This window comes from Bombus huntii, chromosome 1 (genome assembly GCF_024542735.1).
Source record: "Bombus huntii isolate Logan2020A chromosome 1, iyBomHunt1.1, whole genome shotgun sequence".
Classification (NCBI taxonomy): Eukaryota; Metazoa; Arthropoda; class Insecta; order Hymenoptera; family Apidae; genus Bombus; species Bombus huntii.
Genome location: NC_066238.1, coordinates 24,231,947 through 24,245,928, shown reverse-complemented (window position 1 = coordinate 24,245,928; position 13,982 = coordinate 24,231,947). Strand labels below are relative to the sequence as shown.

At 31.0% G+C, this 13,982-nt stretch overlaps 1 protein-coding gene across 1 annotated transcript in view; it reads right to left on the bottom strand.

Annotated features, from left to right (window-relative positions):
• Positions 1–13,982, bottom strand: part of LOC126866405 (uncharacterized) — a 37,574-nt gene extending 23,592 nt beyond the window's left edge. Inside the window, exons 1-8 of the mRNA XM_050619945.1 lie at positions 12,755–13,982; positions 11,543–12,005; positions 11,030–11,473; positions 10,775–10,949; positions 10,483–10,701; positions 10,048–10,397; positions 9,775–9,957; positions 8,241–8,353 (exon numbers count right to left, since the gene is read on the bottom strand). Of these exons, the coding sequence (XP_050475902.1) occupies positions 8,241–8,353; positions 9,775–9,957; positions 10,048–10,397; positions 10,483–10,701; positions 10,775–10,949; positions 11,030–11,473; positions 11,543–11,775 (1,717 nt within the window). The 5' untranslated portion in view covers positions 11,776–12,005; positions 12,755–13,982. The remainder of the gene's footprint in view (positions 1–8,240; positions 8,354–9,774; positions 9,958–10,047; positions 10,398–10,482; positions 10,702–10,774; positions 10,950–11,029; positions 11,474–11,542; positions 12,006–12,754) is intronic.

Below are 13,982 nucleotides of genomic sequence, written 5' to 3'. Positions count from 1 at the left end.
TCAGTCAGTCAGAAGATACCGTGCGTCACAGCTAACGTCACTTTGTGTTTCAAAATATATTCTATTGTACAAAGAGTTTTCCCCGTTGACCGTGGATTCGTTATTGAACCTAAGAACATTGTCTTTAACATCAAGAGTGTCTAATTACCACGTTTAATTGTCAAACTCTGTTAAATCAACATTTGTACATATAATTGTAAATATAATCTCCATTGAACAACGACGTTGGCTTGTCCTAATGAAGATACGCTACGCGCCCCTAAGATTAACGCCAACCCGACAAACCCGACATATAAAATAATAATATTATATAAAAGTGATGGAAAAATATTCGAACACTTGTAGACACCTGAACATCTTGAAATTTTATTACTACTATGATGAGACTATCATGATGCTATTGGTAAGGTTTGAAACAAATCGGAAAGTGTACACAGATGCTGCAAGCTATTTCGTCCAAGTACATATTTCGTAAAAATCATAAAAGTATTTAAAAATATTTTAAAATATAATAAAAAGTATTTAAATACTACTAAAAGTATTTAAATACTATAAAAAAGTATATAAATATAAATAAAAGTATTTAAAAGTATTTAAAGACAATAAAATACATGCCTACTAAGTGGAAACATTATAAATATTTACCCGACAAACCCGACACATACATATGTACATAGATCATTCCACAAGTATCGTCGTATTTTTAAAAAGTCAAAATTTAATGACATTCACTGACCAGTATATCCCATTTGTTGTTTTCCTGAAATATGTCCTACCACTGAGGTAATTTTGAAATTCCTGTCTTATAAATATAAATAATGGAAAATATTTCTTTATTAATTAGAAGTTTTTCTGTAAATGAAATCTGTTAGCGTAGCGCTTGAAAATAATGAAGATTTGTGAAGTCTGAAAGACACAATTAATTGCGTGATAATTGTCGATTATACTATTGTGTAACGTTTTTATCATGTACAACTAAGCATGCCATGAATCAGAATTCATTTCTAATTCATTAGAATTAATCATTACTACTCATAGTAGCATTCATTCTTTTAATTACTAACTCTAGGTTTCTGCAGTTACCACTTTATTTTACTTTATAACTAAATAAAACAATTTTTATGTTCAAAATATTGATACACATATCCAATCCTCAATTGAAAATGATATTCATATAATATTTAGCTATTAACCGGTGTATACAGCAGTACAATGCAGAATATACTAAATTTCATTTTTATAAAAAATTAAAATTGTTCTATAACTTTTAATAAAATTTATATTTAATGCACTAAAATATTGTTTTAGACGAGACAGTTTACTTTCGCAATTTTAAATATACACAAATTCATGTCGTTTCGTGTAAAGGAAAGATCAAACTTTGACTAACAAAACTATAATTATTTATGTTCCGGACAAAACTTATAATTTGATAGCAAAGGAAGACTATTTTTAGAGCTGTATAAACCTGCAAGACAAGTTTGAATATCTAATCCTAAATAAAAAAAAAAAAGAATTTAGTATATCAACAGTAACTTTCCTTCTAAAGGCTTTTAATTTCCCTCGTGCTCAATAGCCGTAGACGTATAATAAATTCGATATTTCCGAAAGCTAATTAAGTAATACTTCGTAATGGCAACTCGTTATCTAAATGACGTGGCGGAAATCCCGCGGTCTTGCGGAAAAAGCGAATATCTCATATATAATATGCGGTAGTGATATGGAGATGTCATAACATCGGTTAGTGGTCAAAGTTTACAACTTCCGATTGCAACAATTAATATCTAGACCCTCGTCCAGAATCAGCTCTTCGTTTGTAGTGAGATTTCTAAAAAGATCGTATCCTTGTAAAAGGGAACAGTTGTAACTTACTTCTAATCTATATTCTGAAAACTCCAATTTTATGACTCATTGTTGAACAGGTAACAATGATAGGAACTGATTTCAAAAAACTGACGTAAGTGCCCGTATGTGTGTGGAATGCGTACGACCTCAGCTATGGTTAGATCAATTGAATGGAAATCTAGAATAAAGGTCTATTTAGAATTTTGGTGAAGTTACCGCGTTATACTGTTTCATAAGTTCCAAACACGTAACGTGCTTCTTGTATTCAACATTACATCGCCTTCTGACGAAATATCTGCAATCTGTGTTCTGAAATGATCTACTAATTCAAGTTTGATCAAAATGCGCTATACAGCATTCGAGGTTTTATTCCAGGTTTTCATCTAATCGGTAACTCTACTTAATGCTTTTATCAAAGGTTGCAAATTTTAACCACTGTCCAACTTTACGATAATATTTCCACCTATTATACGTTCAGGTATTAGTCCATCGTCACCAAGAAAGGGTGCGACTAGAGCGCAAGTGTCGCCGCGATACTCAAAATGCCGTTGTTTGGAAAATTAGCAGTGTACACGGCAGCCAATCAATGCGAATCCTGTACAAACCAAGTTCAGATGGACTCAAACGAAATCAGACCTATACTCCTATACTCGAACAGTTCGGTACAATCAAACACTTATACACACATACTTACATTGGAACACATAAACGCTTGTAACCTTAGTAGCTCATAGTATACAGTGATAGTAACACTAGGTTTACGGGAGACGTCATTTTGACGTATTTCGAATTGCATGCGGAAAATTACACGAGCCGTTTACATTTTTCTTTTATCCATCTAACAAGATATCGAAATTCATTTATTTTCAAAGCTTTCTAGTTGTTACGTCGTACCCTCAATAGTCTTAAGGACCTATCATAGATCTCAGGAATTTTCTAGCTAAGATCCTTCAGACAGAACAAACATCTCTTTACTCGATCGGTTCTAAAGCTTATTGTTTACTACGGGAAGACACGGGAAAGTTAGTTTTTCTCACGTATGATACTTCACACTAGCAACTTTCTATCGAGGGCGGCTAAGACCCTTCCTAGTCCAACAACCTTCTTTTATCCAATCAGAAGCAATGTCTACTGCCCTCACTTTCCTAACCAAAATTGTCATCAACAAATCCGATGATCCCTTGCGTTAGACACACCCATCACTAGCTTTCCTCCGACACAGCATCGTCATTTTACCTTACTTATTCTTCATCGTTAGAATAGTCAACGTGTCATTGCCGGGTTTCTACCCTTAAATCAATCACTTACTTAACTTATACATACGCATCAGTGTAATTATCTTCTTTACAAAGTTGTTGGAATAAACATTAATTTATACCTGCTAATTCAGTGTAAACTCAATTGAACCACCCGTATTATCGTAACAAAAATCAGGGGATCGATGAGTTCGTGGCGTCGATTATCTAATCGTAACGGGAATTTACGACTCCCGTTGACGTGCTTTCTCGCGATCGCGTCTCTCCGCAAATGGTCGAGTAATTTTTTTGAAGCTTTCTATGTGGTATACCTATATCTATACGTGTCTATTTGACGCATTCGAAATGTCCGTAAACCTAGTGTTAAAATTGTTATATTTTAAAATCAAGCAAACGACCATCTCCAATCAATTTCCTTAATACAACAGTTCTCGGGGAAATAAAGAATATCTAGTTTTTCAAGGTGGAAGTAGATGAACGATCGAAGACAGATACGGCAATCCAATTTACACGTTTTGCATCGTTTTGATAAAAAGTTACCCGAGATATCTCCTCTACAGTGTCGCACGAGGAATATTGTCCCGACCATTTTTTAAATATTTCAGCCATAGAGACGAAAGAGTTAAGTAAATAAATTTAAAGAAAAAAAGTTGTACAACAATCTGTGTAAGTACCTACCTTATAGGTACTATATCTTAACCCTTTAACCTACAACTACGGGCATAGCCCGTAGTAGATGATCGGACAAAACGCAAATTCTCGAACGTAAATCGTAGGTTAAGGGGTTAAAGGGAAAGCTTCTTATCCTTGAAATTTACTCGAAGATGTAATTTAATTTAACAGGAATAACAAAGTGAAATATACGCGCACAAATTGCTGATGATACATTTTTCACGACATTACGACTGTTCAAAATTCTATAGTTATTATCGATATATATATAATATTTCTACATACATAAACAAGTATACACATATATGTAAATATTTCCGTTTTTTTATGAAAATAAGGCTCATAACCCCCAGAAATAAAATTTGAATCAAAAATGTTATCCTGATAACATTTTCTAATGTAAATATCTACAACAAATATTGCAAGAATTGTCCGGTTCTAAAATCAGTTCGCTGATATTTCAAGTAGCGCACGCTTTAAATTCTTCCTCCACTTCAGCAAATCTCGAATTTTAATTTCTTGCGAATATAGAACTTTATCGGGGTGTTGCTTCCTGACCTAAATAACATAATCAACCATAAGGAAAGCTTAAAGGAATTTAATAAAAAAAAGTCGCGAGAAAAATTGAAGAAGTTACGTATTATTGATATAAACGTGGATTAAGTTTCGTAACGCCAACGAGTCGTAAGAAGATTCCTGATAAATATGAAATTGAAATGGGACACGTGGAACGTGCTACATCCCACAATTGCGGATATTTCGCGTGTCATCGACACCTATACTCGCGAATAATGCCAACCAGATTGTCCTCCTTACAACTTACCGTTCGTTTCGAAGTGGGTGTTGTGCATTGTCAAGATTTGTAATACAATGTGACATGAATTTTAAACCGCGCAACTTGTCAGTCGCAAAGTTATCGATCACTATGCGATCACGTAGTATGGTAATACATTGCTATATTGACACAATTTTTGTATGGTTAAAGCGAACGTTACCTAATATGATATAAACAGGCTTGGGTCATTAGTAGCCCACCGAGAACTTTCTATTCGGCACAATTAATATACATATTTATTAGTTAAAAATATATCTAGAGCTACACAATAGCTCGCGAAAGTATTTCAACCACAAGCCAAAAATAATAGATATTTTTAAAAATTTTATGAGTAGTGATAATCGATTAAGTTTTTGTTTAAATGGAAAACAGCAATCGCTAAATGTTAATAAAATTTCTTAGAAAATTAAATGATTAAGACATATGAATTTTTTAGTGTCCTGCTTACGAATAACTATTAGAAATAATTAAAAATCTTTTGATTATACGGATAATCAGTGTTGGTGACCGAAATTATTTTTGGTTTTGATGGAAAATATGTTTTGGTTACCGATAACCATATTTTCTCATGAATATTTGGTTACCGATAATCAAAAATTTGTTAATCATTTGTAATGATTATTCATGACCAAAATCGTTTAAACTAAAATATGAATTAAACTCTACAAAGATCAGAAAATTATTTAGATAGTCACTTTTCTGTTATTTCAATAAATATTAATATTTAGTGGGACCATCTTTAGCACTAATTATGTTTAAAGCAACTATTCATTCTTCGCACTAATTTGCAATAATTGCCTTGTAACTTTTATACACATTTCCACATTAGTTTTAAATTCTAATATTATAATCTTGACAACATGTTTCATTATAGTGCTAATAAAATACCAAAAATTTTCGTACGAAGTACATAATAGATTCATGAAAATGTTCTATGGTAAGCATGTAAATACTTTAGTGGGCTACTGATATAATAATAAAATATAACTTTGCTTTGATAAATTAGCAAATTATTTCGCACGAATACAAGATATTTTACAAATGATGATTCTCCATAAAAGAAATAAATAATAAATCAAAAACGGATATATTGACAATAAAGAATAAATTTTGTTTAAACAAGGCTTCGTTCTTTTTCTAATATAATTTCTAATATAATTGTATGATATCTAGTATAATTTACAATATATAATGGCAATTATACTGATTTACTGTTGCAAATTATTAAAAGAGATATTACGTGATAAATTCCTACAAATAATAAATTAGCATTTTGATTTAATGTTTATATAACTCTAGTACATTTGCTGAACTATTAATTTTCCATCGTTAGAAATAAATACGGACATTTAATTTACTTTTATGGCTTTATCCATCAGTTTCATAGAACATAACATCCTACAAAATTTAATATATCGGCAATTCATTGAGAGTTTTCTATGCCTACGTGCTGAATAATTCAATACTTTTAAAGTCGAATTATCACAAAGAATTTACATTTTGCAAATTATTATACACTGTGTGCGTTAAGGAAATGTAATAGCAGTATCACTGTGAGTTACCAATGGTCCACATTACGCAAACAGGAAACAATAGAAATTAGTACCATCATGCAACATTATGTAAATTACAAAAAGATAAAGTACCATGAATGAAATTAAAGAAAAAAGAAAGTCCGGGTCATCGATTTACCGCCAGCATCTTAGTATATCTCTGCGTTAACGTGTCAATCGAAAATGATGAATCGAAGTCAATCGTATCCAGCATACAATTTATGAAATGCGACTAATGAATGAAAAAAGTAGTGGAAGTTATGGTGTCGCGACCTCGTTCATGCGGCCCCGTTCGTTCTCCATATAAGAAGGCATACAGACATTTTTCGTCTTTCCGTCAAATAAATTACCGCCGCGGAATGCAAGTACCCTTGTATCGGAAAAATAACCGTCGAACGAGTTAAACTGTAGCAAACATGAAGTTGCAAATTAAGCACAAATTTAAATCACGAAAAAGTGTGAAAGATACAATACCGGTTAAAGGAAGTATTTAAATAGAAAAATCATAAGTCCATATCATATAAAATAGTCACATAAAATATTTTGAAATTGCGTTAGCACTCTAATAAAATACGATTGTCATGATTATAATGGTAAAAATATAAAACCAATCTAAAAATCTATATACAAATTACAGGATACTTATTGCAAACATTTGAATAAAAACTTAGTATACATTATGAATAATGGTCTTAAACACATAAATATTGCTAACTATGATCCCGTTAAATATTACGATTTACTAATGTAATGAATAGACTGCGGATTTTCGTGCATTTATAGGAAATTTGAAAGTAAGAAATTGCACAGAATTCACATGGTATAAAAAATACGTGAAATATCCGATATATAGTGTGTTCCATGATACTTGATACTTAAAACAATTCTTGGTAATTATTTAGAAAGCTGCCGCCGTCTTGAATTTTTATGCTTTTTTAATATGTTGTCGGCCGCATGATTCTAAACAACTTTTTCCTGTACGTGTAACCACTGCTCCGAGATATTTGCAAAAATCTGTCGGTACCATTACAGTGAATTCTGCCTATTGTACGCTGATGCTGACTGTCGACAGCTGTGAAGCCTAATCCAATAAAATAACGGCTAACCCAAACCTAATTCTTATCTTTTGTTTACAGTTTATATGTATAGGTTTGAATTAGGTATCATTTTATCAGGCCGACAGTAACGCATACGCTATTATGAACACCCAACTATAGGCAGAATTCACTGTAGTGGTACCAACAGTTTTTTTGCACATATCTTAAAAACTACAAGAGTCCGGCAATAACGTGCAAAAAAAGTTGTTAAAAATGTTGATTTCTACAACATATGAAAAAATTATGGAAATCAAAAAAGCAGCAGCTTTCTAAATAATTACACAATTTTCTATATAAATTCTACTTTTTTTAATTACATTCCCAAAAATATCAATTTGCATAAAAATCCAGAATCTAGTAATAAATAATTTCTTGCTTAAGTATTCTTGTGATCTGTACAAAATATATGTATACTTGTACTAGGTATCTTGTAATTTTTATATATTTTTTCAGATTCGCTTCAAACTTCACCAATATAATCATAATAATCGAATCTCATAACAGTGTTAACGGAATTTCAAAATGTTTCGTACAACACACATAATATATAATATTAAAAAATATGTACAAAACTGTTCAAATGCTTTCGTGCGCCTGTGCATGAATAAACAAAAAAAGAAGAAGAGACAGAAGGAAAAATGACAAAGATTAGCTTGGCGATCTCCATCTAATACCGTAGGGTCGACCAATGAGAAATGGGCTTATCGTATAATCGCGAAGCCGACCCATGAAATATCGAGCGATAAGATATGTTGGATAGACATTCTATGGTGAAACGTTGGTATTCCTTTCACTAAAGTGGTTCTCAAAGATGAAAAGGTGTATGTAGCCGGGTCTGATCGTCGGAGAACGGTTTTTACACGGTCAAAACCCTCGTCCTCTGGCAATACACTTTTACTGTGACGCAATCCACCTGCTATGTACATTTCTCGAGGGAACGCGAAATGCAAGCGACAGTATAAAGTACGAGAAGCAGACTTACCGTTCAGGTGTCGCTGCTTTTGTTTGAGGATGACCTCTCCCAGATAGCAGACGTTACTCCTCGCGAAAGATATACCAATTTCGTTCACAGTCCTCATGTTCGTCAGATAAACGCTGATAACAAAAAGGAAAATTTCATGTTAAATAGAAAGAATGTGGGATTACGAACGTTAATACAAACATGACTTCTTCGACGCTTTTAAAATTTCGAGATCACACATCAGACTATATTGGCATTTCTAGATTTTTCATTCTGGGATAGGAAATTATGTATTGTGTAATTTTGTTGAAAAAAGCGGGAACATACAAAATTTTTGTGTATACCTTAAATCTAAGAGACTTTTCCTTTTTTCCTATTTTTTATAATGTTGAAGTTCCTTTTTTTGTTAAAATGTTTTTTCATTGAAAAAGATTTTTATTTTATGGAATTTAGAAAAGTTCATGTAATTTCACGAAACGAATAAAAATAAGTTTACATAAATCAATAATTTGAATGTTGTTTACTTCTTTTTTTACATGGAATTAATAGTAAAATTATTGTTAATATTCTCCTGTGTGAAAATTTTTCAATTTAAATTGTCGTTTAAATACAATATCTTTTTGCATTTATGCAACAGTTAAAAAAGATTATAAACTTAGACACCTTTTAAAAACTTCAAATTAATTTTCAAACTAAAGGTTTGATATATCTCCGTTTAAGATTTGAAATTTAAGATAATACCTAAACTATCCTTGTTAAAAGAACCAAATGGAACCTTTTATAGGAAGAAATTGAAGCTAACAGTCCAACATAAGATCATAATTTATTAACTATCAATTAATTTTCTTTATAAAACTAATTTTCTTTGATGTAATTTGCTTAATTTTCAACATTGAAATAGATGCTTTTAATTTACTGTTATATAAATTCTTAAAATATGAAAATTAAAAGTCTTGTAAATATTTAAAAATTTTACGTAATGCAATATACTTTCATTCGAAAATTTCGTTTTGTTAACTTAGATGTTAGAAACTGTATTTTGTGTCTCACGTCGTAGTTCTAAGAACTTAAGCTCGAGCTCTAGTTTATCGTACTTTGAAATGGCAGATCCCAAGAACATAGCACAATGAAAAATAGTCTTAAAGTTATATACTCCCGAGAATCATGTAATTTTAACACGTTCCTTATATTGAACAGCAGCAATTAATGGTAGTAACTATTGCTAACTGTAATTAATCCGTTTGTAACATGTAACCAATTGCATTTATTACGCTATGTTCTTAGAAAATTGTATGGACAAATGTTTAAAAATTATCAATTACAAGTATATATATATATATATATATACTTGCTTTCTAAATAAGAAAAATATATGTGTGTGAGATACATTTATTCAGAGTATAATCATAACTCATGCTATATAAATATTTAATATAATGCAATGACATTACATATCTCTACAATTATTTTATTCTTCTAATAAAATGTTTTTTAGTTTTAATTATTTTTTGTTTTTTATGTTGCAAATATTCAAATTTATATTTTGTAGACTTACCATTTTTTCCAGTTTGAAACCAAATCCCTTGATTCATAATGAAAGATGGATTTTATGCCGGTATTATTGCCGAGAACTAGTATTGGTTTGTGTTGACTTCCGTTTGCTATGGACGACTCCATTTCTTTATAAGCAATGATTGCTACAATGTCTTGTTGAAATTCGATGTGAACGAGAAATAGTCTGTAAATGAATTTAAACACATAGTTAATATAAAAAATACAATTGTGCGAATTATCATAAATTTAATTATAAAATATAAAACTCCCTCACCTGTGATATGACGTAGCTGTAAGATCATTTGTAATTAATTTTATGCAACCACCACCTTCGAAAGAAAACTGGTTACAAAATTCGAAGCTATTTACATGTAGCATTGGCATTTTATTTTCAATATTTACAACATTTTCTAATACTCGAATAACATTCTTCCTCGTTTCATAAACATATTGTATCGGTCCTTTTGAACACTCATTTCGATCGTTTTCACTTTTCGGTTCTGGAAGTTGAGGAGAGGATGTAAATTTCATGTGCGGTATAGGTACTGAAATTTGTGGATTTTGCAGGGATAAATTGTAAAATGATTTGTATATAAAATTTCTTCCTTCCTGTTCATATAGTGGCTGCGTAAAATATGTGCATTTCAGTTATGATATATTCATGTAATAAATTCAGTTTGTTAAAAATAATGTGAGATATTTAATATACCTGACCGCAGCAATAATACAAGCTGCCACTGCCACGGCAAAATGATGTTTTGAATACTTCGTCTTCATAGATGGGTACATGAACATATAAATAAGGAAACAACTGTGCCCAAAATAGATCTTCTATTTCTTGGAATGTCTGAGATCCAAAAAATTCGTGAGTCCAACCTGGACCAAAAATCGCAACAGAAAGTCCTTCGTGTCGTATTTTTTGTAAAGCCTGTAGATTATAATGGTTTAATGAAATATTAAATGAATATATGCTACAATAAAATAAGTAATATTATAATTACATATGTTGAATTAAATCCACCGCCACCAGGACAACCTCTTCCCCAAATATCAAGTCCTACATAAATATCATGAATATCTCTGTTGTGATTTTTTGCGAGTGCCACACTGTTTTTCAATTTTGATTTCGTCCAGTTATAATTCAAGTAAATGCCATCACAGTTTAAAAAGAAATCTCTGAAATATTGTATTTATAACATTAAATAAGATTTACAAACAGAAACAATTGTAAAAGTATAAGAATGTAATAAGCTTACATGTTTTTACTATTAAGCTCATTTTGCCAATTTAATTTTCCTTCATTGGTTACGCTATCATACCATATAATTTCAGAATTTCTAATTGCTTCATGAATATTTTCTGTCAGATATTTTACGAAATAAATTAAATTATTAACTTGCTCACTTTTAATGGTATTTTCAACATTTAATAACCAGCCGTCAAACTTATAAAATTTTGCAACAAGTATTAGTGCATCTGCGAACCGTCTTACTTCTTCCTGAGATTCAAGTATAACATCCCAGATACCTTCTCTTTCTGTAATTACAGTACCAAGAACTTTTACACCATGATTGTGTGCTACATTAATCCATCCAAAAGGTGGCACAGTTATGAAATGATGACTAAAATACACAAATGTGTCGATAACACTCCAATGATAAAATAGGTAAGAACCATAAGATTCTGATCCATTTATAAATCTGAAAAATCACGGGTATATTATGTATAATATACGAATTAATAAATATAGTGGTTTCTATAAATATTACCTGTCTTCTAGGTAACCGCCTTTCATATCATGACAAAGCAACGTTCTCGGTTGTACTTCTCTATCCAATTTTTCTAACTGCATTTTTTCTCCGCTTATTTCTAAACCACTGTACATATAATCGGTTGAATCTCTTAATTCTTTAATTTCTGGCCATGGTTTTAAATTACCCACGTTATCAAATAATTCTTTTAAGTTTTTGAAAGGTTGTGACTCTGTAACTTCAGTTGCCATCTCTGTGATTTATACTGTTCTACAGACCACTTTCAAATAGTTTTTAATCCATTAACTCAAACAAAGGTTTTCCTTCTTATTTGCATCACCGGAAGAGTTGTAATCATGCAGAGCATTCACTACATTGATAGTGTTCACAGCAAACGGAACTAGCATATCAATTTATGTCTCATGATTTAACACTATTATCTACCAACTGCTAATGAGCAAAAAAGTGTTCATTTCTCTATCTGAAACAAAATATATGAAATAAAATTATGAATTTATAATGCGCGTATATCAATATTTATATGATTGTTCCAACTTTAAAAGAAATATTCCTATTTACAGAAGTATATATTCTTTAATATATTGCAAAAATTATATCGAAACAAACAATTTGGAATAAACATAACTAAGTAAATACTTTAACACGTTATATTTAACTAAATATTTCATTAGATTCGCTTAGGATTTAACACCTAACCTTTACGTCTAAGATATCAAATTAGTATACGTCAGCGTTACTGAAAAGCATCTGTTACTCTTTCTCATTCTCTCTTTTAATTTTATTTCTCCTGTTTCCCTTCTTATGATATTTATAACATTTCTTAGTTCAGATATAAGTAAATTTTTCGTAATTTATAAAAAATGACATTCTCTTTAATTATCGTATACTGTTAATCCATTACATATCTTGTTGTAATTTAGCTTTTAGTACTTTAAGGTATGTGCATGCACAAAGTAATTCTGTTCCTAAGAATAATCATTTATTATTACGATAATACCAAAAAGTTAAATTAATTACTGTTGTTAATTAATTTTCAAATATCGTAATGCACAGCCATACACAAGTCATACAAACTATACTTATGTTCTTCAAGTCACCAGAAATGAATTTTAAATTTTATATTATATATTAATGCATATTATAGGGAGAACACTATGCAAAATAATAATGTTAAAGACATACATGTAATTTATTAGTATAGGTACTTACTATATACAAAGCGTTCTCTTCAAAGATAATATGACGACTACCGAACGATCGACAGCAACCCAACGTATTTCTGGTACTGATAATAGTAGTATAGTTACGAGATAGCTATGTGTCTATGTCCAGTTACGAAAAATTGACAATCGGTGCTTGGTCTCGCGACACCAAGTCGCATGCTTCATGAGACATACAATGTATCGCCAAGATTCTGAGGGAAGTACTGAACTGTTTGACTCGATATCAGTCCTTTTGTCAAAAGGTTTATCATTTATCACCTTTCCCAATCCGTAGTCAGGTTTTTCAAACTAAGACCGGCATCAGACGAGCGGTTTGTTGTTGTTGTATATATGGTACATTTGTGCGTGCGAGAGTGAATACGTAGAGCAAAAACATACACAAGTATGTATCCCCTCCATAGTATGTATGTAGCGTTGTATAATGGCCTAGGACTCAGTTGACAAAAAAAGAGAGAAGTGCAGTGTGAAATCTTGTGCCCAAATTACATTAATATTAGAATAAAGTTCCTTATAAAGTTCCTTATACATAATATAATATAAGGATGTCTTAATATATAGCACTATTAACTTATAATACTATATAATATTATGTAGTTATAATATATAATAATAATACTATAATAGTATATAATATTATAATTTAATATAAATATAAATAGTTAATACTATAATGACAAAATATGACAAAAACCCAAAATTTAATTATTTTATTTATGTTGTTCAGTTTTTCCAAAGTTTTTTTGTTCGATACTAATAGTTTCTCGACATAAATAGGTTACAATCCTCCTTTTATAAGAAATGCTATAACAGATTGGTTAACGTGTTAAAAAATGGATGGTTCTATTAAAAAGAATATAGCTGATCTTTGTTCGGTGTTGTGCGTGATACTAACCAGGAATGAAGAGAAGCTGTCCTTATTTCTTATCATTCTACATGCGTCGTGCAGCATCATCAGGTCTAACTATCGTCACACGTGCATGTTTCCTAAGAATCAATAAGAAGAATATCGGGATCCTTATCGTGAACCGAAACCATAACATAAAGCCAAATTTACACCTTTTCACTTTGGATAATCTGTAAGTAATATACGTTTTACAACGGTTTATAATATTTCTCAATTATACAATTTGAATTGCATTTCACTATCGTTACTCCTAAGATGCTCAGCTGGTCTCTGACTCGATACAAAACTGTCTGTTCACTGTCACGGAGAG